At 38.6% G+C, this 25,162-nt stretch overlaps 2 protein-coding genes across 4 annotated transcripts in view; one reads left to right on the top strand and one right to left on the bottom strand.

Moving 5' to 3' along the window:
• The window catches only part of TMEM167A (transmembrane protein 167A), a 37,318-nt gene extending 36,149 nt beyond the window's left edge, over window positions 1–1,169 (bottom strand). For 2 of the 3 annotated variants that reach the window (XM_054715101.1, XM_054715100.1), the window contains exon 1: window positions 1,060–1,169. In XM_054715101.1, coding sequence (XP_054571076.1) covers window positions 1,060–1,090 — 31 coding nt within the window. In that variant the 5' untranslated portion in view covers window positions 1,091–1,169. The remainder of the gene's footprint in view (window positions 1–1,059) is intronic. The other variant, XM_028139744.2, reaches the window with a different exon arrangement.
• Window positions 1,170–1,279: 110 nt separating this feature from the next.
• XRCC4 (X-ray repair cross complementing 4) overlaps window positions 1,280–25,162 on the top strand; it is a 197,022-nt gene continuing 173,139 nt past the window's right edge. Inside the window, exons 1-2 of the mRNA XM_008162002.3 lie at window positions 1,280–1,353; window positions 18,233–18,381. Coding sequence (XP_008160224.2) covers window positions 18,243–18,381 — 139 coding nt within the window. The 5' untranslated portion in view covers window positions 1,280–1,353; window positions 18,233–18,242. The remainder of the gene's footprint in view (window positions 1,354–18,232; window positions 18,382–25,162) is intronic.

Below are 25,162 nucleotides of genomic sequence, written 5' to 3'. Positions count from 1 at the left end.
CCTAGCTATAATTAAAGTAGCTAGCATAAAGCTGTAACAAGTAATACATTTTCCATTAAATGTCTAAAGGTTTTCTGCTTGGGAACTTCTGGGAATACAAGCTTAGCAACTATTGTAGAAGAGCATTGGGCATTGTGGTTGCTTTTGACTCTATAATAAAAGGCAGGCATCCTTTCCCCCAAAATATGCTCATAACTGCAACAGTTGGCACATGGACTTCATAAATTCACCATGAGGGCATGAAGTAGAGGTTTTTGGCATTTCATCATAACAGGTAAAATGCCTCAGACAGAGCTTGGGTGCTCGTTCTATTACTACTGATACTGAATCTGTCCTCTGTCCATGCTGGCTTTTCCTCCTTTTTTCAGGCTGTAAATGTAAGCATTTCTTTTGCAAATTTTGTGACTTATTTCAAACTTTTCTAAGAGGCCCAAACTATCAGGCGAATCTGCAGTAACACAAAATAACATACAACCTTAACAACGTGATGGAAGGAGAGGAAGGCCTGAGGCCAGACACCAACTCCAAGTACATTAAGCTACCGGAAGAAAACCCATCTTTGCAGAAACCTCCAATCATTAAAACCTATAGTGTGTAAAGTAGCATCCTTAAGGTTTAGAGAATCAAGTAGGAGGGACCTGAAGGCCACTAATTCAACAGATAAAAATTAGGGTGTAAATTTGGACAAGTAAAAATAAAAAAATCTGGATCAGGAGCACAGGGAAAGGAGAGCAAACTAATGTCTCCAAGGGTCGAAGGCCTCCAAGAACCAAGCCAGCACATTTCTTCGAAGGAGATCAAGAAAGTGGCCTCTGAGAAAGGGAGGGGCTCCCGACCCCGGGGTCATACTTGGGTGGTCAGCCCCTGTTCTCCCGGGTTGGGCGTGCAGGGGCCACATGGCTCCCGGGCCCGTGCATCCTCCGAACCCCGGGAGGACTAGGTGGGTGACAAGGATCCCCGGCCCGCGCGCCCCGGGCCGCCTCCCAACCCTCGAGCCCTGGTTCGCGGCAACAGCCCCTTCAGAAAGCTCAACCGCGACCCCACAGCCCCCGTCCTTACCATAGTGAGGCCGGCGGAGCCCCAGCCACATCACCCTTCCGGGCCCAGGGCGGAAAAGGCGTGCTCGCTGCCTGCCGGTCTCGCTCCTTCCCGCGTTCCGGTTGGGCCTCTCAGGGTACCGCCTCCTGAGCCGCGCGACGCAGACGGCAGGATAGGCTTCCCTCCACCGGAAGAAGGCGGGAGTTAACTAGGCCACGCCCCCCTGCGGAAGTAGATGACACTCTCATTGGCTGCGGGACGTCAGCCTGGGGGAGCGGGCCTTTTGGAGGAGACCGGAAGTCGAGTCACTGAGAGGTAGGTTTCGGAAGCAAGGGCTTGCCTCTCTAAGTAACAGGAATTGTAGTCTTGCCCTGTTTCTTGCTTGTTTTCCCCCGCCCCTTTTAATTTTTTAAATTTTAATGGTGTTTAGTTCCCTCTTTTTTTTTTTTCCGTCTAGAACTCCGCAGTGCGTGGGTATTTCCCGACTAGGATCCCCTTGAATGTGTAAGCTACTGGGCCATCCGTTTGTTGACTCCGGGACGCCTGGGTTCGCTGGCCGGATCCGCGAGGCGTGCCCCTGCTGGGCCCCTCATCAGGTGCTCCCTTTGCACCTGGGGGGTTCTTTGGATTACAAAGCGTCTTTGAAATGCTCTGTAATGGTTTGGGGTGAGGAGGGCCCTTGAACCTGGAGGGTTGTGTTGAGTAGGCTGTTTGATCATGTCTCTAACCCTGGCCTCTTCTCTCCCAACCCCCAGCTTTTTGTCAACAGTCAGTAGGTTGCATCTGGGGCTGAAAGGTTTGGCCTTTTGGAATGGGGGCAACTTTCCGTGGTAAGGAATGGAGAGCGACTGCCCTTTCCTGAGTTCAGTAGCCGATTTTGTCCTCTAGAGAAGTGATCCAACGGCAAGACAAATCATATGCCAACTTTTTCTTTTAATTAGTATTATTTAGCTTCCTCTAAATGTAATAATCCCAGTAGCTGAGGCTATATTTTTCCCCATTTTTTTTTTATTCGCATACCCTAAACAGGCGCGTTGACGTATTCAGTTTGCATAGTTTTTGGAATTATTTGAGTTTATTCCTCTACCCCCTTAAATGAATCAGAAAATTATGACAACTCGTTGGCTCCAGATGTATAGTTTATTTATTTTTTCTCAGACTGCAGAGTTCTTTTCAGAATGTTATTTTTTACATTCTTTATTAACTCAGAGGAAAAATGGGAAAGAAACTAATAAGGAGTTGATTTATTAGTTTTTGGCCAAACTATGAGATCCTTCTATATTTAGGGCAGCATGGTGATTAAAACATTAGATTTCTGTTATGTGATTATATTGTTTGCTACAATATTCAGTTTAAAAAATATATACGTAATTAACTTTCCAATCTACTGAATTGTCAAGAGTTGGTCAAATATACAATTTTATCAAGTTTTTACTGAGCTTTATTAATGGGAAAATGAGAGTGCAGCAGAGGAATAAAGATGGCCTGTTTCTTGGAGATATTTAATGATCATGGGAAAACGGGGAGTAAGAAATGTGTAAAAAGTGTACAGTAACCTCTTCTATAAGAAACCAAGCCATTTATACCTTACAAGTCTTGCCATTCAAGTTAAACAAACTTGGCTTAGTTATAGAAGTTAGGTTGTGCAACTCATCAAGCTTGGCTTCTAAGGTAGTAAATGTATTGAGATTTCATAACTGTTTTTGCTTTCATGTGAAGATCGTCTTGATCTATATGAACATTTAAGGGAAATACTTCTGTGTGAAGCTGTGCTTCAAGCTACCTGTGAAGAGCACTAGGAAGCTGAAGTTGTTCAAGATCACACTGAATTTGTGAATTACAATTAATTTTAGACCATGGGCACTTACGTACTTCAGTTTCAAAAGAATAAAGAACAATATTTGCCAGTTCAAGTTTTTCATTGAGGAACACAAATGGCAATAGATGAAGCTAAACATATGTGTATAATGTTTTTTAAAATGTAACACAGCAAACAAAATCTGACCTGTGGTGAGAGGTGGGAAGTTAGTAGTTGAGCTACATGGTCGTTAAGCACATAAATCCCCTACTTTTGGTTTTTACTGCCAATGAACTATTTCAAGTACTATCTTACATTGCTAACTATTTCAAAGTCTCTTTTCTGGCAGCTCTGCTATGAATTCTCATTTCTTACTAAATCATCTTAGATCCTTTACTTATTAAAAATAAAATCTGACTGTGTCATTCCTTTGTTCAAAAACTGTTGTCACTCCTGCATCTAGAAGAGTATTTTCAATTTTGGTTTCATGGGTTTCCTAGAATTTTATGTAAAAATAGTGCATATTTATATTTTTCTGTGGAGAGAGTTCAGAGTCTTCTCCAGTGTTATGACACTTAAATGAGTTCATAAAGTAAATCATCTCGTCAAGAATTTGGCATTAATAAGCACACAGTAAGCATTGCCTATTGTGTGCCTGGCTTTCTCTTTCACTAAATTAAAAATTCCTTAAAGAGAGGGATAATGATGTAGAGTTGATTGACTTGCATGTTAGGCACTCAAAAGGTTTTTGAAATAAATTGGTATTGCTTTTATAACACCAGACCACTCTCTCCCCTTTTTCTCTTTTTACTTTGTATCTAGTATTGAGTATTGAAGCTTTCCTTTTATATGACTTCCCATTTTCTTTCATTCACTGATATTCACATATATTAAATGGTTTTATTTAACTGTTTGTTTTCTCTGATCCTCAAGTAGCCGCCATAGTTTGAGGTTGAGGTTCTTCATGTCCTAGTATTTGTCTTTGTCCTTTCCCTCCTCTTTTTTTATTCTCTTTTCCCATGGCTCGTAGATTAAGACCCATAAAAGTTTTGTTTGACCTGCATGTTATTTTTTGTTACCTTAAGAAATGCTTCTCTTAACCTTTCTCCACTTCCAACCCTATTGATTTGCTCTTCTGAAAAATCCTTAGTTCTCTATACTCTAAATCCCTTTTTTTTCCCTATTCTTTCTTGTATGGGGAAGAAAAAATAATGTTCCCTCCTATACTTACAAAGTTCTGGCTGGACTAATAAGTAAATATTAGATACATTAATAGGAGAAAATAACCAGGTTTATTACATATTACTTATGGGAGTGTCATAAGAAAATGTGACAAGAGGACAAATTGGGTAGTTAAGACTCATATGCCATTTTGAGCCCAAGAGAAGGGTAAGGGATAGATGGTTTGGGACTATATACGGGAGGGAAGCAAACTTAGAAATCAAAAAGCAAATGTTTTGTAAATAAATGTTTCCTGGGCCATCTTTAACAGTGCAGAGAGGACTTTGGTCAAATGAGCCTTGGTAGGCTCCTCCTTATATACTGGTTGTTATTAAACTGTAATTGTCTATGATAATAGCTCTCTTCCTGAAGCAGGACCTTTGTTTAAATTCCTGTAAGCTGTTGGGGGGAGGTTAAAGATTTTTCCTGATTATTTAACCAGCTTTAAATAATCACTATCCCAGTAAGCACATTTTGGGATTATTTCAAAATGGCAATTGCTCCCACACACCTGCAAAATGCTTTTGTTAGTGTTACCAGTGATCTCTAGGTGTGATCATTTTCATTCGTTATCATTTGAACTGTAAGCAACTTTTGACACAATTGATCATTTTTTTTTTTTATGATATATTTTCTTCACTTGATTTCCTGGTCTCCACACTCTTGGTTTTTCTTCTACTTATTGGTTGTTCCTTCTCAGTCTTCCTTCAGTTAGTCCTGATCTCTTATTATTGAAGTGCTCCAGGGTGCAGTCTTTGGTTCTCTTTAACTCTGTCTACACTCCCTCTTGATAATATCAAGTCTTAATGACTTTAAATACCATCTGTATACTGAAGACTACCAAATTCATATTCCTTGTCCCCTCTCTTTCTGAACTCCAGACTCACATATCCAGCTTTCCACTTCTACATCTCCACTTGTTTACTTCAAGATATTCAAACTTAAATGTCAGAAACTGAACTCTTTTACCCCTAACCCTGCCCCATTCTTTCTCATTTCAGCTGATGGCAACTCTGTACAGCCAGTTGCTAAAAGTTAAATATTTGGAGTCATTCTCCACTCTCTCTTATATTCCATCCAGTCCATCAGCAAATCCTATTGATTCTTTCTATAAAATATATCTAGAATTTGACTGCTTCCTACTATTTCTACTCTTAGTATTCTGATCATCTCTTGCTTGGATGTCTGTTATTAGCCACTATCATTTCTTGTTTGGGTTGCAGTAATAATGTTCTATCTGGTCTCCCTGCATTCTTTAATCCTTGCCTCTCTACAGTCTATTCTCATACAGTAGCCAGAGTGATGCTTTTAAATGTAAGTAAAAAATTGTATTAAAATGTAAGATTCTAAATGCAATGTGTTATCCTAGATTGGGCCCTAGAGTAGACAAAAAAATATTAGTGAAAAAAACTGGTAAAATCTGAGTAGTTTGGAGTCCACCTAATAGTAATGCACCAATGTTGGTTTCTTTGTTTTGATAATTGCACCATGGTAATATAAGGTGTTAATTTTAGAGGAAACTGTATGAAGGGTATATGGGAATTCTGTATTTGCAACTTTTCAGTAAATTCAGAATTATTCTCAAATAAAAAGTTTATTAAAAGCAAATGTCACATTGCTTTTTTGCTTAAAAACATTTCATGTCTTCTCATTTGACAAGACTCTACGTGATCTGATTCCCCATTACCTCTCTTACTTTATTCCTTCATATTCTCTGCCCACTCACTCTGTTCCAGCCATACTGGCTGCCTTGTTTCGTAAATACGCTAGGCCCATTTCCACCTTAGGGCCTTTGTACTGGCTGCTTCATCTACTTGGACTGCTTCTTCCCAGACATCCACACAACTAATTCCTTCACCTCCTTTATGTATGTGTTCAGACGTCACCTTTTCAATAAAGCCTGCCTTAATTTCCTAATTAAAATTGTAGCTTTGCAACTGATTCCCCTCTTCTCCCAGCTGGCTTCTGTGCTCCCAGTTTCCTCTACCCTGTTTTATCTTCGCCTTTAACTATAGTACTTATCACCATATTCTAATACTTATTAGGTATAATTTTAATTGTTCGTCTGCTCCTATTAAAATGTGAACTTCAGAAAGGCAAGAATTTTTATCTCATTCAATTATGCCGTTTTCTAAAATACTGTTCGACGCATAGGAGTACACAATATGTTTTGGTTAAATAATGGAACTTGACTGGGTATTTGAATTTGTAAACCTTGATTTACAATCCGTCTGAAACATTGAATTATTTATCGTTTCCATATATCATGCTATTTCTTGCCTCCAAGCCTTTGCTCCTGCGGATTCTTCTTCCTGGAATGCCTTTCCTTATCTTTTTCCTTCCACCCCTAAATCATTATTTTACCCTTTGTAAGATTCATATCTTAAAAGATGTAACTCAAGGAAGCCTTTCCTGCAGTGTCAGGCTGGCTTATGCGCGGCTTTCCAGAGGAGCTCCCACCCTGCCTCTGCACTTTTGAGGCTTGTAATACTTATCTTTGTGTGTTTCTGTGTCACTGGAGAGCTGAGAATGTGGGATATCACATTCTCATCTTTGGGATATCCAAGCCTGGGTACATAGGTAGTCAATGAACATTTTAATGTACTGGCATGACCAAAGTCACTCAGCGTCGTAGCAGTAGAGTTTTGATTTCAAGCTTGGTCTCTTGAGTATAAAATCAATACTGCATTTGCTATAGTCTGTTTCCTGAAGGAAAGGTGACCATCTTTAAAATAATAGAAGGATGGGCAATTTGTTCCCTGTCATTTGTGGAGCTGAAAATGATCAGGCTTGAGATAAAGTAATCAAAACCAAATACTACTTGGAAGACACTCCTGAATTTGTGACTGGTTTCTTTGAGCTTTACTCACCATGCAGAAGTGACCAAACTGTTGAAATAAGCACAGAGCTTAATCTGATTTTTGCTTGAGAGGATGCTTTTAGCTTTATAATTTTATCTGAACAGTTAATGAGAATTTTATTGGATAAAGAAAGAACTTGCTCAGTTGGAACAGAAACAAGTGGCTGCTAAGAAATAAGATGCAGCCATTGTTGAAGAGACTCGAAGTCCTTACAGTACAAATATTGACATGATATGTCAATATTTACCATAGAATTTGCAAGTTTCCAAGTTCCTGTTTAAGAAATAGGACACTAGCATTGAATACAGTATATGAATAAATAAGGAACAGTTGCTCAGAAAGAATATATAGCATCTGTTAAATGTGGGGCAGTTAAAAAGTTAACGTTTAAAAAATTACTGATGCTTCTTTGCTAATTTGTAGGTAGGTGCTTATACAATAGAGTATATTGATATAGTTCCATATGTGGGCTTCACTTTTTTTAAAAAAAAAATGACAGCATAGTTGTAATTTATAACTTTGTAAATTAGTTGTGCTATGATACTCATGTGTAAATTGATTTTTAAAAATCTTACCTTAATATTATGTTTAGGAACCAACCTCTTCATTTTAAGCATTATTCTTATAAAAATTGGCCCAAGTCATGACTTAGATATTACCTTTGGGAACTAAAAGTTTGTGCTCTGAGAATTTAGCAATGTAGAAAACATATGAAGTTTCTGGCCCTAGCTGGTTTGGCTCAGTGGATAAGAGTGTTGGCCTGCGGACTGAAGTGAAGGGTCCTGGGTTTGATTATGGTCAAGGGCATGTACTTAGGTTGCAGGCTCCTCCCAAGTCTGGATCCTGGTCAGGTGCATGCAGGAGGCAACCAATCGATGTGCTTCTCTCGCATAGATGTTTGTCTTTCCCTCTCCCACTCTCTCTAAAAATCAATGGAAAAATATCCTCAGGTGAAGATTAAAAAAAAAAAAAAGTTTGTGAAGTTTAAATGTGATAAGGAAATTTGTTCTGGTTATCATCTAACAACTATGTCTAAGAAGAAAGTCTGGAGAAAAGAGTGAGTAAAGTTGATATGCATGGTTGAATATCACACATCAACACTGTTAAATCCCAATAAGACTATCACTGTATTTGATGTAAAGTAGAAGGATGTTTGAAGCTTCTATAATGAGTCATTGGAACCACACAATCTTACATCTGTTATGCAAACTTTAGAAGAAGGTTAAACTTCATGTTTTTTTGAGTGATAGTCCTAAAAACAGTCCCAGAAGGTTATAAATTAGGGGTATTGCAACTGCACCTGTCATTGTTTCTCTTTTCTGATAGCAAAAATTGATAGATTTTATTTAGCAATTTAATCATTTAAGCACATAATGTTACGTTTATATTGTGAAGAATGGATGCAAATTTCATTTGAGGTCAGATATTCTGTTAGAAGCTATACACTATTTGTTTCTATAAATGCCTTGATAAACATGAAAAGACAAATTTGCTTAGAATTTCATTAAAGCTTTTAACCTATTTTCATTATATTAAAGATGGAAGAGAAGACAGTTTTAAAATTTAAATTGGTTGAATCACTCTTTTAGAGAGAATTTGCCAACATTTTGATTTAAGATGTTAAGTTTTAAGGAGAAAACACTAGACTTATTAATTAGTGACTTTTAAAACCTAGAAAACTTCTTTTATTTTTTGGCATGTAACCAAGACTTGAACCTGTGATTTGAATAGAGATATGATATTCTTCTAGAATTATTAGGGCCTTGTGCAAAATATTCAAGTGTTTATTATGTAGCAACTAGAGGCCCGGTGCATGAATTCGTGCACGAGTGGGGTCCCTATGGGTGGTCTGCAGGGATCGGGCCAAAACCCGCAGTCCAACACCATCTGCAGCTCCTGCCTGCCGCTCCCACTTATCCTGGCCCCACTGTGCCTCCCGCGGGCTTGTGCCCAATGAGTCCCGATCGGGAGAGGCTCGCACTGCGTCTGGTGCCCTCCCAAGGGGAGTGACCTGCAGGATCGGGCTGAAACCGGCTCTCTGACATCCCCTGAGGGGTCCCAGATTGTGAGAGGGCACAGGCCAGGCTGAGGGACCCCATGGGTGCACAGTGGAGCCAGGGAGGGACTGCTGGAGGGCTCCAGGACGTGTCTGGCCCATCGCGCGCTCAGTCCCAATCGGCCGGACCCCCGCAGCAAGCTAACCTACTGGTCGGAGCACTGCCCCCTGGTGGTCAGTGCACGTCATAGCGAGCAGTTGAGCAGTCTTAGCATATCGTTAGCATATTACGCTTTGGTTGGTTGGTTGTTCTGCCGTTTGGTCTATTTGCATATTACCCGTTTATTATATAGGATGAGAAAGTCGTCCAGTGTTTTGAAAATGTCATGTGTTTTAGATTTGATGAGAGTGTAAGCATAGTAAGTTTAAAATGTAAAATTTCCTGTTTGTTGTTGAATACAATGTTTCCCAAAGTGTATGGTGCATACATACCACTGATGGAATATGCACAGTCGCTTACTTACAGCTGTTTTGCAGGTAGCATGAGATAATTTAGGTTAAGAAAATTAAATGGATTGCTGAAGTCCACACAACATTTGCATTATCTTATTTTATGCATCCCTGAACTAATTACTGTCATTAGGTTAATTTTACTACTTTTGTCCTTTAACCTTTATATTTGCTTCATAAGTGAGTGATCTACTATCTTTACTATATATTTACCTTTTTATAGTGAGTTTTACTTTTGTATGCTTGTCTTAATTTGTGTCATTTCTTTCTTGTAAGGCTGGTTTAGTGGTGATGTACTCTTTTAGCTTTTGCTTATTTGAAGAACTCTTAATCTCTTCAACTCTTAATGATAAACTTACAGCTAGAGAATTAATTCTTTGTTGGAAGTTTTTTTCTTTTGGCACTTGAATATGTTATGCCACTCAATTCTGGCCTGTGGAGTTTCAGCCGAAAAATCTGCTGATAGCCTTATGGAGTTTCTTTTGTATGCAACAAGTTGTTTTTCTCTTGCTGCTTTTAAGATTCTCATATAGTATATACTAGAGGCCCGGCGTGCAAAAATTCGTGCACTGGGTGTGGGGTGGGGGCCTCAGCCCAGCCTGTGCCCTCTTGCAGTCCGGAATCCCTCGGGGGATATCCACCTGCCCGGAGCTGGCCTAAGCTGGCAGTCAGACATCCCTCTGGCATCCTGGAAGCCCTCGGGGGATGTCTGACTGACAGCTTAGGCCCACTCCCTAGGCGCAGTCGGATATCCTTAGCACTGTGGAGGAGGTGGGAGAGGCTCCCACCACTGCTGCTGCGCTTGCAGCTGTCAGCCTGGCTTGTGGCTGAGCGGAGTTCCCCCTGTGGGAGCACACTGACCACCAGAGGGCAGCTCCTGCGTTGACCATCTGCCCCCTGGTGGTCAGTGCGTGTCATAGCGACCGGTCATTCCCAGTTGTTCCGCTGTTTGGGTCAATGTGCATATTACCCTTTTATTATTTAGGATATGGTTTGATACTATTCATGGTTTCAGGCATCCAAGGGGAGGGGTTCCCCATGGATAAGGGGAGTTTAAACCTGACCCACATAGCTCCTGGAGGCATTAGGATTTTCACCCTTGCTTTAAATGTACAAGGCTTGATTTAAATTTTAGGGAGTTCAAAGTTTCAGTTCAGTTTGGGAATGTATTATCCAAGCAAACTTAGAATTAAATCTTTGCTTCTATCTTGGAACCTCCTCCCAATAGAGTTGTCTAAAATATATTCAGAGATGTGGTTGAAATTGCAGCATAGGAAATATGTAATTATTCATCCAATTAAGAATGTAATCTGCATGCACTGTTTATTACTTACTATTATTTCAACCATGTAAAATTGCCATTCTTTGTGGGTTAAAAATTGTTAAATACTGACAATTTCATATGGTTCTTAAATATTTTTGTATGGATGAATTAGGTAGGATTAACTTTCATTTGTACCCCAATATTATCATTCATTTCCTTGTTTGCCATTAGAAAATAGGGAGATAAATGGATGCAATTTTAAGTAAATGGTGGGTTTGTGAATGATAAAAAGTACAGTGCAAGTCTTGTTCCTTTTCCACACAATTGCCTTTAGTTAAATTTCAGTTCTGTGCAGCATATTTTTTCATGTAGAAAAGACTATATATAAGCATAACTGATGGTGTTTCATAAGAATATCCTAACTTTTCTGAAAGTAAAATCTGAGAGAGGTGTCAAGATTTTGAGTCTTAAGAAATCATAATTACTGAATTCTTAATGAGAAAAGACTGTTGCTTAATAATGCTATATTTCAGGTACCATGGCATCTCTAGTTCTGTTAAGTGTCATTCTCACATGAAACTGCAATTAGAACTGAAGTGTTCTTGTGAAAGTTTCTAAAATGATAAGTATACTCATTTATCTGCCCTCGTTATTTGTAATCAAGAGTGTCCTTTTGATGAATATAAACAAGTCATAGTCTTGGAACTTTTGTTCCAATTTTAAGGGCATTTGGAAACCTATACGTTAGATTTAATGTGGGAAATTTATTCAGGCTATTTTATTGTTTTTAAATACTACCATAAGTAAGAGAAAAGAAAGAAGAGGAAGTTAAATTTAAATGACTCACTGAAACTAATGCTTATTAATGGTATTTGTAAAAGATTTAGCAGAGGAAATGAACAGTAAATATGATATTTGAAATGGCAGCAGCTGGCATTCCACAGCCTTGAGAGGTAATTGAGTATGGATATGACCTAATTTTTTAGACTTATTTTATATTTCTAATATTTTATATATGAAGCATCATATTGTTAACATAATGTCTTCTTTGAACATCAGCTATATAGTATGAGTTTTTGAATAAGATTATGCCCACAGTCTTAACTATATTTTACTCTTACTTAAGGTAAACCAACCATTCTAATTTGCTTGGGGTTAGGAGGTTTCCTAACCCCATAGGAACATAGGACTTTCAGTATTAAAATCAATAAAATCTCAGCTGAACCTGGGCAGATGGTCACTTTGTTTTCATTTTCAAACTTAATAGAATGGAGATAATCCTACCATGATTAGAAAGTGACTATTTAAAGTCCTATAAATACTTTACCCTTAAAATTTAGAAAATTCTAACTTGAAAAGATTACTGCAGGAAAGCATTGCTTTTAAATAAGGTTAGTTTGATATTTTTATTTTAATTGCTTTGGAAATGTAAAGGTAAATTGGTTTTATGGTCATTTTTCAAAACAAAACTTTAACATTAGATAACATCAACCAGCAAGTTGACATGCTATTAATAATGAAAATGCTAGGAATAATTAATTAAAATATTGCAATATGAGAATTCTGACAAGATATATACAAATAGTCAATGCTTTAAAAAAATAATGAATAGGGAAATAGTCCTTTACACTTAGTTTTCCTGAATTATTGTATGATGTTTGCCTTATCACAAGTAAATAGCTCAATATTTGTTGCCTAAACCTTTCTTTTTTTTTTTTAATCTAGCAACTAGAGGCCCAGTGCACGAGATTCGTTAACTTGGGTGGTCCCTCAGCCTGGCCTGCACCCTCTCGCAGTCTGGGAGCCCTCGGGGGATATCAGACTGACGGCTTAGGCCGGCTTCCCAAGGATGTCAGTTGGACATCCTTAGCGCTACCACAGAGACAGGAGAGGCTCCCGCCACCTGCTGTGCTTGCCAGCCATAAGCCCAGCTCAGGGCTTCTGGCTGAGCAGTGCTCCCCCTCTGGGAATGCACTGACCACCAGGGGGCAGCTCCTGTGTTGAGCGTCTGCCCCCTGGTGGTCATTGCACATCATAGCGGCCAGTTGTTCTGCCATTTGGTCAGTTTGCATATTAGCTTTTTATTATATAGGACTAGAGGCCTGGTGCATGAAATTCGTGCACGGGGGGAGTATCCCTCAGCCCAGCTTGCACCCTCTCCAATCTGGGACCCCCTCGAGGGATGTCCAACTGCCCGTTTAGGCCTGATCCCACCGGACATCCCTCTGACAATCCAGGACTGCTGGCTCCCAACTGCTTGCCTGCCTGCCTTCCTGATTGCCCCTAACCGCTTCTGCCTGCCAGCCTGATCACCCCCTAACCATTCCCATGCCAGCCTGATTGATGTTTAACTGCTCCCCTGCCAGCCTGTTTGCCCCCAACTCCCTTCCTCTGCCAGCCTGGTCACCCCTAACTGCCCTCCTCTGCAGGGTTGATCGCCTCCAACTGCCCTCCCTTGCAGGCCTGGTCCCTCTCAACTGCCTTCCCTTGCAGACCTGGTCCCTCCCAACTGCCCTCCCCTGCTGGCCATCTTGTGGTGGCCATCTTGTGTCCACATGGGGGCAGGATCTTTGACCACATAGGGGCAGCTATCTTGATCTTGTGTCTTGGAGTGATGATCAATCTGCATATTACTCTTTTATTAGATAGGATAGAGGCCTGGTGCATGGGTGGGAACCAGCTGGTTTGCCCTGAAGGGTGTCCTGGATCAGGGTGGGGTTCCCTTGGGGTGTGGGGCGGCCTGAGCAGAGGCCCTGGTATCTGGAATTTATTTACCTTCTACAATTGAAACTTTGTAGCCTGGAGTGGAGCCAAGCCTCCTGCTCGATCCGTGGCTACCGCCATTTCTGTTTGGATTTGTTTACCTTCTATAATTGAAACTTTGTATCCTTGAGTGGAGGCCTGGGCCCGCCAGAGTGTGTGGATAGCTTGGCTTCCTCTGTTGCCGGGGAAACCCAAGCCTCCCTTCTGGTAGCCATATTGGTTGGGGTTAATTTGCATACTCGCCCTGATTGGCTGGTGGGTGTGGCTTATGTAGTGGAGTGATGGTTAATTTGCATATTGCTCTTTTATTAGGATTATATATGGTCCTACCCTTGAATTTTTAAAATGTGATGGAGTTTAAAAAATTTATCAGCACACTTTTGATTTACAATTGACCTTTTTTCTTTCTTTTTTGTTGTTGTTAATCCTCAACCAAGGATATTTTTCCATTGATTTTTAGAGAGAGAATGGAAGGGAGTGAGGAGACAGAGAGAAACATCGCTGTGAGAGAGACACATTCATTGCTTGCCTCCCGCAAGTCCCAACAGGACCTGGGCTAGAGCCTGCAACCGAGGTTCCTACCCTGGACTGGAATCAAACCCTTCAGTCTGGGGGCCTATGCTCTATCCACTGAGCCAAACTGGCTGGGGCTCTTCTCCTTGAAAAAAAAAACCATAAGGTCGAACAAAATAATGTGATCAGTAATCTAATTACAGACTACTAACAGCATGTGCTCTGTGCTAATCTTTATTCCGAACTCACTTTAGGTATCAGCCTACTTTTCTCAACAAGGGGGCACTTAAGTTTAATTGCTTCATTAGAAACATGCATTTAGCCCTTTCTGATCTGTAAGTACAACTCCTTGGCATAGCTGCAAAAGTTTGAACACCTGCAGCCCAAGCAACTTGAAAAGAAACCATAACTTACTATACAGGAAACTGAAAGAGGCTCAAGTTCCAAATGGTGTTATCAATGATACAGTGTTGTCACTAACTTGAGCTGACCTAAGAGAGTTGGCTTCTGCACTGCTCCTTATCAGCATCCAAAAGGGCATACAAAATTCTTTGTAAACTAATTTAAAAAGTGTCTTGTTTATTCAGAGGCAACTGTGAATGGTATTTGTTCAGAGTGTAGATCACATCAATTGCATACCAGCCAACAACTTATTTCTCTTCTAAGAGAGAAGCCAAGTATCAAAGACACAAAGTACTAAAGATAAGCCTCTCAATTCTCAACTGTTCTGAGCCTCAATAAAGCTACTGATGTACAAATTGGGGTGGGACCTAACTGTTTCCACCTGCAGGCTTGTGTTAGCTCCTTGGCTCTGGCTGGGAGAGGTACTGATACTAGTCTGACCTTTAGTACCCCTAGAAAACAGAATCTGGGCTTTCTTATGGCCCTAATCAATCAGTCCCTTTGAAAAGGATTGCACTGCTTTTCTTCAAGTAGTCTTCGGGCAAAAAAACAAAAACCCCTATGATTGACTATTTTTATTTACATGCCTGGTGAAAGCAAAGAGGTGGTTGATTTGTTCATACTGAATCTTAAAAGATAATCCAAGTCAATCTTTTTCTTTTTTCTTTCTGTTGTTCTTAGGTATTTTGTATTTGATACTTAATGAGAGGATGTCCTCAGTAAGTAAAATAATGAAGTACTTTATTTATTAGGAAATAGGGGTTTATTAGGAAATTAGGATTCAGTTAATAAAGAAAACATTTCTGAAGCAACTTGCACAAAATACTTATAGAAAACTGAGCTATCACATATGGCTATCAATATGTTAAGTGCTTAAACATGTAGCATCCATGGTTTCAAATCTGAGTTTACTAAAATAATAGAATCTTTGAAATGATATTAATTTGTTTTTGTGATGAGTACCTAGAGTTAATCAGAAAATTGGAAAATATTTGAAACATTAATTCAAAACTATTGCTAAAACTAATTTAATTCTTAAATATCTTTTTTAAGATTATTGGAATTAAAGCCCTTTGTGTAATTGTGAGTAGGATGAGTTACTGATGAGCATTTGGAATATTGAATTTTAAGTTAATTTATCTCTATAATTTAAAAATTGTGACTTGTTTTAAATATGGTAAAAAATAGCAGTGAAACCAACTGCTGTTTTAGTGTAGTAATTCTAAGTACTGTGTTTTCCTTGCACAAAGTTACATTCATTGCTCGCAATAGCCGTGGTTCATGAGGCACATTTAATAATAAATAATTTGTGTAAGTGTGTGTGTATTTGTATATACATTTTGTAGAGGCAAAATGTGGCCTTCATAAGTAGTTAATATTACCCTCCTTCCCCCCATTAGAATTGTGTAAGCTTCTATGTGTCTTTTTCAATGAGTGGCTTAAAAAAAACAGTAACACACATTTTCCAGTACTTTTCAAATTTAAGGATTATGGAGCATGTGAGTAATTCACTGCATGTTAAGTGTATTAACTAATTGATCTAAAAGCATTATTCCCAAATGGGTAAAGCACTTCAGAGTTAAGCACATATAGGCAACAATGACCTCAATGTAGGAAAAAATTTGGACTAAATGAAATATTTAAAAATTATTATATATATTTTTAGTGATTCTGATGTTAGTCCTACAAATTTACATATGTTTGAAATGTCAACATGCTTAATTGAGGTGACTGAAGTATGGATATTTTATAACTTTGTTTTTTACTGGGAAGAATAATAAATGTTTTTCTGAATAAACTTTAGATAGAAATTAGAATTATATCTTATTCATCAATTTGGAGGTATTATGGACTCTTAATTTTAGATATCTTTCTCTTTATTATGCAACTTTCTTGACTTCCTTGTATAGCTTTAACATTCTACAATTAAGCATCTTTTCCACTTCCAAAAGACAGAGATCTGTAGTAAGCTAGCATTGTTTTGTGAAGAGTTGACAAAGTGAGTTGTTTTTATTTTTATATTCATTGTTAATTAGAAAAATATGATGCTTCATTTATAAGAACATAATAGTTTTAAATTGAAAAAGGAAAGTAGAAGTTCTGATATAAAAATTTGCTCTTATTAAAATGTAGTCAGTTGTCAATGAAATGACAATAATTTATTTTCGGATTTTTGTAGCATGTTATATTTATTGGTCATAAAAATTCAAAGCAAATTTACATTCTTCCCACCAAATAAAAGGTTACAGAATATCCTTTTATCTTTTTTAGGATCATTTAGTAAGAGATTCATGCTATGTAATTAAAGGATAATTCTCTTTAGTTTTCTATCTTTGAAGTTTGTGCTTTGTTCCTGGATTTGACTTTTTAATCATGTTTATTCTTTGCATATTTGTAATTTTTAGGGCATTTCTTTAGTTTTGCTTTTTCGCTTCTACAGCTTATACATCCAATGAAGTGACATGGTCAAAGGATATTCTAGTATTAGAAAAATGTGATTATTTCCTTTGAACTAAATAGTATGTGTCATACTGTAGTCTGGTAAGTTTGAGGTCAGCTGGGTAAGGTTCTAGAGTGAATTACCAGAAGAATGTTTTTTTCATGCAAAAAAACACACCAAAATGAGAGTGAATCACTAAAAAAAGTCTCAAGTCTTAATTTATTCTCTTTTTAAAAACAGTATTGCTAGATTTGTGGAGTAGGTAGGTTTTACAAAGGACTCTCCTGAATCCTTGTGACTTTAATGGAGATAACAGCAGTATACCTACTGAGTAGTGATGGATGTCTATGAAAGGCTTGTTTCTAATTGTAAGCCAGAGATGTCTATGCTCAACCTTGTCCTGATAAAATTTTACATAAGTGATTTTAATACTTAGGAGGGAGGTTTATCAAATTTCTAAATGGCAAGATCAGGAAGATATTATAATATGTTGGATCATAGTAACAGAATCATTATTCAATGTAAACTTGATAAGCCAAATATCTTCTATATATATATAAAAGGCTAATATGCAAAGTGTCCCCTTGGGAGTTTGACCGGGAGTTCAATCGCTTGCTATGATGTACACTGACCACCAGGAGGCAGCACAGAATGAAGGAAGGCCCCGGCTGGTAGCCAGGGAAGGAAGGCCCTGGTCGGCAGCTGGAAGGTCCTGATTGACCCTGATTGCCGGCCAGGCCTTGAGACCCTACCTGTGCACAAAATTTGTGCACTGGGCCTCTAGTAAAACATAAAATTGCACCCCTGCAGAAACAAAGAAACAATATTGAACCTTATACACATATTCAGTCACATGACTGAAGACAAAGGAGATTCAGCAGTGCAGTCAGGGAAGTATAGTCTTTAATATATAGTACTGGATCAATTTGATATCCATGTGGAAAAATACATTTTGGCCCCTCCTGGACACAATGCACAGAAATCAATTGCAGATCTAAATGTGAGAGAGAAAATTATAAAGCTTTGAGATAGCCATAGGAGAACATCTTAGTGCCCAAAGAGTTCTTAAGCGGAACACAAAAAGTATTACCATAAATATTTTGGTAAATTGTAACTTCATTAAAATTAAGAACATTTCATCCAAAGATACCATTATGGAAATGAAAAGGTAACTTACAGAGTTGAAGATATTCACAGTACATCCTATATAATAAAAGCCTAATATGCAAATTGTCCCCTCGGGCGGTTGCTTGACTGGGAGTTTGACTGCTCGCTATGAGTTTAGTGGTTGGCTAACTATTACAGTTTCTTTTTTTTTTTTTAACTTATTTTCTTGTTGCTATAGCTGAGAAATCAATACAGAAAACATTGCTGTTTGATAGTCAGAATTTCTTACTAAAATATTAATTTTATTCTTATATGATAGGTGACCAGAAATGGAGAAAAAAGTAATCAGAATCAGCCTTGCTTCTGAACCTGATAGAACTCATTTTCTACAAGTCACTTGGGAAAAAACACTTGGATCTGGCTTTGTTGTTACACTTACTGATGGCCAGTCAGCATGGACTGGGACAGGTAATATAAAAAGTAAAATTTCAGTAACCATCTATTTTTCAGTTGTCAGCGATACTTCAAATTAAAGTGTTTTTTTAAAACAGATGTTGTATAAAATTAATATCTTTGCTTTTACTTGTTATTGATATCTAAGTTGTATACAGATTTGTATTGTATTTAATGCCATTTTGTATAATTAATATTAATAGAAGGATAGAGAAATAAGAGTCTGCAAATTCTGGTTACCATTTGAGCCTTAGTATTTGAATTTGGTTGGACTTTTAAATGACATCTTTATACCAAACGAAAATAGTACCTTATACTTGTATCTTTTCTGAGGACACCAGGGAAATGCTGCAGGCAGGGGAGAGGGGTTGGCTGGTTCAAAAGTTTGTGTTGGTTTGGTGGAGTAGAGTATTGGTGCTTTTCTTTTTATATTATACTAGTAGCCCGGTGCATGAATTCGTGCACATTGAAAGGAAAGTAATTAGAAGAAATATTTTAATATCGCTATTCGCCCTTTCTCTATAATAGAAGTGTTAACCAAATTCATGATCAACCGTGACAGATCGAAACATGCATGCACTTGGTGCCAGCGAGAGCTTTATATGTATCGCACATGCGTGAGTCAACTTAGCCTTTTATATATATAGAATAAACTTGCATAATTAGATCTGCTTTCTGATTTAGCTAAACTTTTTCCAGCCCAGTGAAGCACCCAACTTCTCTTTCAGATAATTGTCAGCAACACAGCAGTAAATATCAACATGAAGCAGATTATTATTGTAGATCATGCAGGGAGAACAAAGGGTAAAATATTTAACTGCAGCAGTGTTTGTCTATATTCTGCGTAGTGAGAAAACTGAAGTCATTTTCAAGGTCCACCATTTCTTCTTTTCAGTCGGGTCAAGTTTCTAAGCTTTCTAAATCTCTGTTTTCTGGCTAATGAAAAGAAAATAGGATTTCACCGAGTCTCCTATCTATCTACTCCAGGACTTCTGTTTCTGTGAGGATCAAATGAGTTGAGGCATGTGAAAATGCTTCACAGACATTTGGTTACAGTGTAAAATGTTCCCATCTGGCTGTGAAGCAAGTTGTGTTCTAGGGCTGAAGAAACTCCAAGGAGGCTAGTCACTAGGGAGAGGAAGCCAGGAGTTGCTATGTGACATCATTACCCGGACAAACACTTAGCATATTACCCCTTTTTGTGTGCGTGTATATATATACTGTACATATACACATACTTATGTTAAATTATTTTCTTATGAACATATATCACCTTTGTAACAAAACAAAACAGAACTTATAGCCTAAAGGTTTGTAATGCAAGGTTTAAAGTTATATATTGGATTTGGGCAATTAGTATATGAAATAGACTCTTGAATTATTTATTTATTTACTTATTTTTTGTTAATCCTCATCGATTGGTTGCCTCTCACATACTCCCTGACTGGGGCCATGGATCAAATGTGCAACCAAGGTACATTCATGCCCTTGACCAGAATTGAACCCAGAATCCTTCTGTGCTTACGCCCAAGCTCTAACCACTGAGCACACGAGCCAGGGACTCTTGATTATTTTTTTATCTTTGGTGATAATCTTTTTAAAAAGGCTAATGGCCCTGAAATAATTTATGGAACATGGCACATATAATATCAGAAATCTAGAATTATGTTTTACTTATATAACAAAGTTTTAACACTCCTCTAAAGTATTAATCAAAAGATTTTAAAAACTATTTTGATAGCTATGCAACAGTCATTTCTATAGTTGTGAATGATGTTTTAGGTAAAATAATTTTGTCATGTTAATTTACATACTATTACTATCTTCTATCAACTTTTGAAATACTTCTCTAACATACTATATCATCTTTTAAAATTATATATGTTCTGAAATTTTGTTGCTTTCTCGAATGTTAGAAATTCTGTTACCCCACAGATTTTTTATCTGTTCACCTACTAATGGACACTTGGGCTCCTTCCAAATTTTGGCTATTATAAATATTGCTGCAGTGAACATAGGGGTGCATATATATTTTTTTAAATTAGTTTTTCTGTTTTTTTTCAGGTATATTCTCAGAAGTGGAATTGCTGGGTTATAAGGCAGTTCCATTTTTAAAATTTTCAATAATTCTATACTGCTTTGTACAGTGGTTGTACCAATCTGCATTCCCACCAACAGTGCACAAGGGTTCCCTTTTGTCCACATCCTGGCCAACACTTGTTTGTTGATTTATAGGAGATGAGTGGATAAAAAAAACTGTGGTACATTTACACCAGGGATGGGGAACGTCCGCCCTGTGGGCCATCTAAAGGCCTGCAAAGTTATTTAGTCTGGCCCTGCAAAGGCATTAGGGTGTGAGTTAATTAAATGTTTGACCAAATATAGTGGGCTCCTTTTTAAGTTGATAATTTTGTATGGTCCTCGAATTATATTATGAATATCAAAATAGCCCTTGGCAGAAAAACGGTTCTCCACCCCTGATTTACAAAATGGAATCCTACTCAGTCATATAAAAGAATAAAATCTCACCCTTTACAACTGCGTAAATGGACCTGGAGAGTATTTTGGTGAGAGAAATAAAACAGTCAGAAAAAGACAAGTATATGACTTCAATGATATGTGGAATCTAATGAACAAAATACTAAACTAACAAGCAAAATAGAAACAGACTTATAGATCCAGATAGATACCTAGAACAGACTGATAGTTGTCAGAGAGGGGAGGGAATGGGGGCTGGGTGAAAGGATTAAGCAAAAAAAAACCCAAACCAAAGACTCATAGACACAGACAACAGTATGGTGATTACCAGAGGGAAAGGGGGCATTGGGAGGAGATAAAAGATGGTAAAGGGGGGATAAATGGTGATGGAAGAAGTCTTGACTTAGGGTGGTGAACACACAATACAATATACAGATGATGTATTTTTGGATTGTACATGTGAAACCTGTATACTTTTAGTAACCAATGTAACCCCAGTAAATTCAATAAATTTAAAAATATTCTATTACATAACTCAGTCAAACTAAATTTATACTTGTGAGGGTTTTTTGTTTTTGTTTTTCTATGAGAGATTGATTGCAAGGAATATTTTATAAGGATTATTGCAAAATAAAGAAGTTTTTAGACTGATGTTTGCAGTACCTTTTACAGTATCTATTTAGACTGTAAATTTTTATGTAAGAGAAATCAGTTGTTGGTTTGTTGTTGTAGTGCAGGAGTGGAGGAAAATTTGTCAGGTTAGTTCTGTGTGTGCTGTCGAAGGAGGACCCAGGTGACAATTGCTCTGTTTTAGGGTAAAGTGATTGCATAGGGCTGAAGATCTTGGCAGGAGGTCAATTCCAACAGCAGAGCCCAGGAGGCAGGTCCTAGGTGAAGTGATTGCTTGTATGTGAGGAATACTGTGTTTATAATTTAAATATTTCTAATTGGCAAATGGCTTATCCTATATAATAAAAGCCCAATAATGGTAGAACGACCACTCGACCAGTCACTCATTATGAGGTGCACTGACCACCTCTCGGTCCCTTTCCCTGGCCAGCAGGCTCCGATCGCCCGATGGCTAACGGGGACCCAGGGGTGGATGGCGGGGGATGTGGGCGGTGCCAGGCCAAGGCCTCTGCCCCACTAGTTGGGTTGCCCCACACACAGAGGGTGACCCACAGTGGGGGTGGTGCTGATGAGCGGGTGGGAATGGCCGACCTCTCGGTCTCTCTCCCGGCCGTCTGGCTCTGATCGCCTGATGGCGAACAGGGAACCGGGGTGGGTGGCAGCGGGCAGTGGGGCCGGCGAGCAGGCGGAAAGGCTGACCTCTCAGTCCCTCACCCTGGCCAGCAGGCTCCGATTGCCTGATGACAAATGGGGACCTGGGGGTGGGTGGCTGGGGATGCGGGCGGTGCCAGGCCAAGGCCCCCGCCCCGCCAGTCCCCCCACACACAGAGGGTGACCTGTGGTGGGGGAGGGGCCCGCAAGTGGGCGGCAACGGCTGACCGCTCTGTCTCTTTCCCTGGCCGTCAGGCTCTGATCGCCCGATGGCAAACTGGGAAGCTGTGTGGGTGGTGGCAGGGGGCAGGGCCGGCTGCCAGCAGCCAGGGAAGATGGCCCTGATCACAGGCTAGGCCTAGGGACCATACCCGTTGATGAATTTTGTGCGCCGGGCCTCTAGTCCTATATGATAAAACCCTAATATGCAAATAGACCAAACGGTGGAACAACCGGTCGCTATGACACACACTGACCACCAGGGGTCAGACACTCAACTCAGGAGCTGTCCCCTGGTGGTCAGTGCGCTCCCACAGGGGAGGGCCACTCAGTCAGAAGCCAGGATCATGGCTGGTGAGTGCAGTGGCAGTGGCGGGAACCTCTCCCACCTCTGTGGCTGTCGGACATCCCCCGAGGAGTCCCAGACTGCAAGAGGGCGCAGGCCGGGCTGAGGGATACCTACCCCCACCCCCCCAGTGCATGAATGTCGTGCACCTGGCCTCTAGTTTTTATAGCGAACAATTATGGTCACAGGACCTTGAGGTACTTTAGGAGCCTTAATTATTAAAGGAAAAGATTACATTCTAATCTGGTCAGTAACCCTCATTCACCAAGGCAAAGAACAATAATAACTTAAATTTTATTTGTTTTGTTATTAAGCATTGGGAAAGAAAAAGAGTAATTTCATCAACACTTAAATCTTAATTTAACCAGAAATTTAAGTTAATTTTACATTTATGAAACATTTTGTTTATGCTATACAAAATGTGTTGGCAGTTGTTCTTAATACTATTACTAAGAATGTTATTTCACTGGACAAGGTCCATCAGGAGCAAGGAATACATCTAATTTTTCAACCATTTTAGATGAGTATCTTGACTAGTACTTAGGACATACTTAGTGAATATTTTTTGAAAAAAAGAATGAAAGGATGCCTAGAATATATAAAACTGGTTAGGAAAAAAACAAAAGTGAACCAATCATTTTAGAGTTAGCAGATTATGAAAAATCCAGTTTCAATATTTTTCTTGTTGTCATTGATATTAAATGAAGTGCATTTCTACCATGTATTTTCCAGCTAAAGGAATTTAATGTCACAAAAGTTAGATATCAAACTTCTGGATTACTTGGTGGGTTGGCTTCCTGCACTAAACAAAATTTCTCACAGAGAATTTTCCAGTGCATTGGTCACTTTCTATTCAAAGATATCTGATAAAGTTTTAAATCTCACATATGTTTTATACTTTCATTATTCATTTCTATTTTCTTGTTTAAATTTTAGGGACAAAATATGAAAACCAAATAATATAACATTGTTTCCATGTTTATATAAGGCTTATTACATAAATATAATTTGGTTTACAGATAGACAATAATATGATTAAGAGCATTGAAACAATTAAATAATTGAAACATGAAAATGGATTTCCTTCCTATACCTCATCCTGCTTTTTGTACAACTTTTTGATTGCTGCAACCTTCAATTTGAATAATTTTTTTCTCTTTTCATTTGAGTGAAATTAAAAGGATGTGGGGTTCTTTTTAATCTCCCACACACTAAACTCACTGATTTCTTTTTCATTAGCAATGTTTTATCTAATGAATGTTTTTGGGGTCTAATTATCTTGTGGTCTATCATCACTTCACCATTATGGGGGGTAATATCACAAGGTTAAGTCACAAAGTGGGCTAATGATCGATGGCTGTTATGTGACTTTTATAAGAGTTACAGTCAGCAGTAAAAAACTTATATCACCCATCTCTGGAGTAGTTTAAATTTCATTGAAGAGTAAATTAAATTGTAGTAATTCTTTTATTACCATAATTATATCCACTTATACTTGTCCTAAACATTAATATTTGGTGACCTATATGGAGATTATGTGGCAGGGCTCAGTGGAAAAGAATTTTTAATGAATGAGGTAGTAAAGTGGGGCCATTTTAGTTCGTTATACATAAGAATTCAAAGAAAAGAATTTTCTTTCCTTACTTACATTTTCACCTACCCATACACAGTGAGAAAGTGATACCTTCTTGGCTCCTACCTGTCTGAAAAAAATTTCCATGTCCTTGCTGAATTTTATTATTTCCATGGGCTTTTAATCCTGGTCACTGAAGCTTTTCGAGTATTGAATGCTTACAGCTGTGCTCCTTCCAGATGGTCTTAGCACAACATTTGAAACTGGTAGCTAAGCTGTTGTTTTTTTAAGATTGAAGTTCTAAATAGGCAGTCAAAATTTCACATTTGTTGTTACAGGACATGTTCAAGTAAATTTTTTAAAAAGCTGGTCCCTTTTTATTAAACAGTTTTTGAAAGGATGAGTGTACTAGTAACTAGAAAGATAAAACTGACGAACAAAATAGAAACAGGTATGGTTACACAGAACAGACTGACAGCTGTCAGAGGCAAGGGATTTGTTGGGAGGCTGGATGAAAGATGGTGAAAGGATTAAGCATGAAAGCATATATGTATTTGTATATGTATAACACATAGACACAGGCAATAGTGTATAGTGATAGGCAGAAATAAGGGAGAGGACTTGAGGGATTTGAGGAAGAGAAAGGAAAGAAAATGAAAAGAAAGAAGGAAATAACAGGTTTCAAGGAAAGAAAGAGAAAAGAATAAACTCATAAAATCAGAGCCTCCAGCTCTGAGTTGAGGCACCAGTTGAGAATAGTAGGAAAAAGCAAGTCCAAACTGGAAAATCCATGGAAATGTATGGGACTGAACCAGGCCCAAATAGCATGCCTTACCTTTCTGACTGTAAGAGACAATGGCTTTAAGAACAGACTTCCGGAAGCAGGTGGGGGAGTTGGA

The sequence above is a fragment of the Eptesicus fuscus genome, chromosome 4, assembly GCF_027574615.1.
Source record: "Eptesicus fuscus isolate TK198812 chromosome 4, DD_ASM_mEF_20220401, whole genome shotgun sequence".
NCBI lineage: Eukaryota > Metazoa > Chordata > Mammalia > Chiroptera > Vespertilionidae > Eptesicus > Eptesicus fuscus.
The sequence above is the reverse complement of the archived record's forward strand: the minus strand, read 5'-3'. Positions and strand labels throughout refer to the sequence as shown.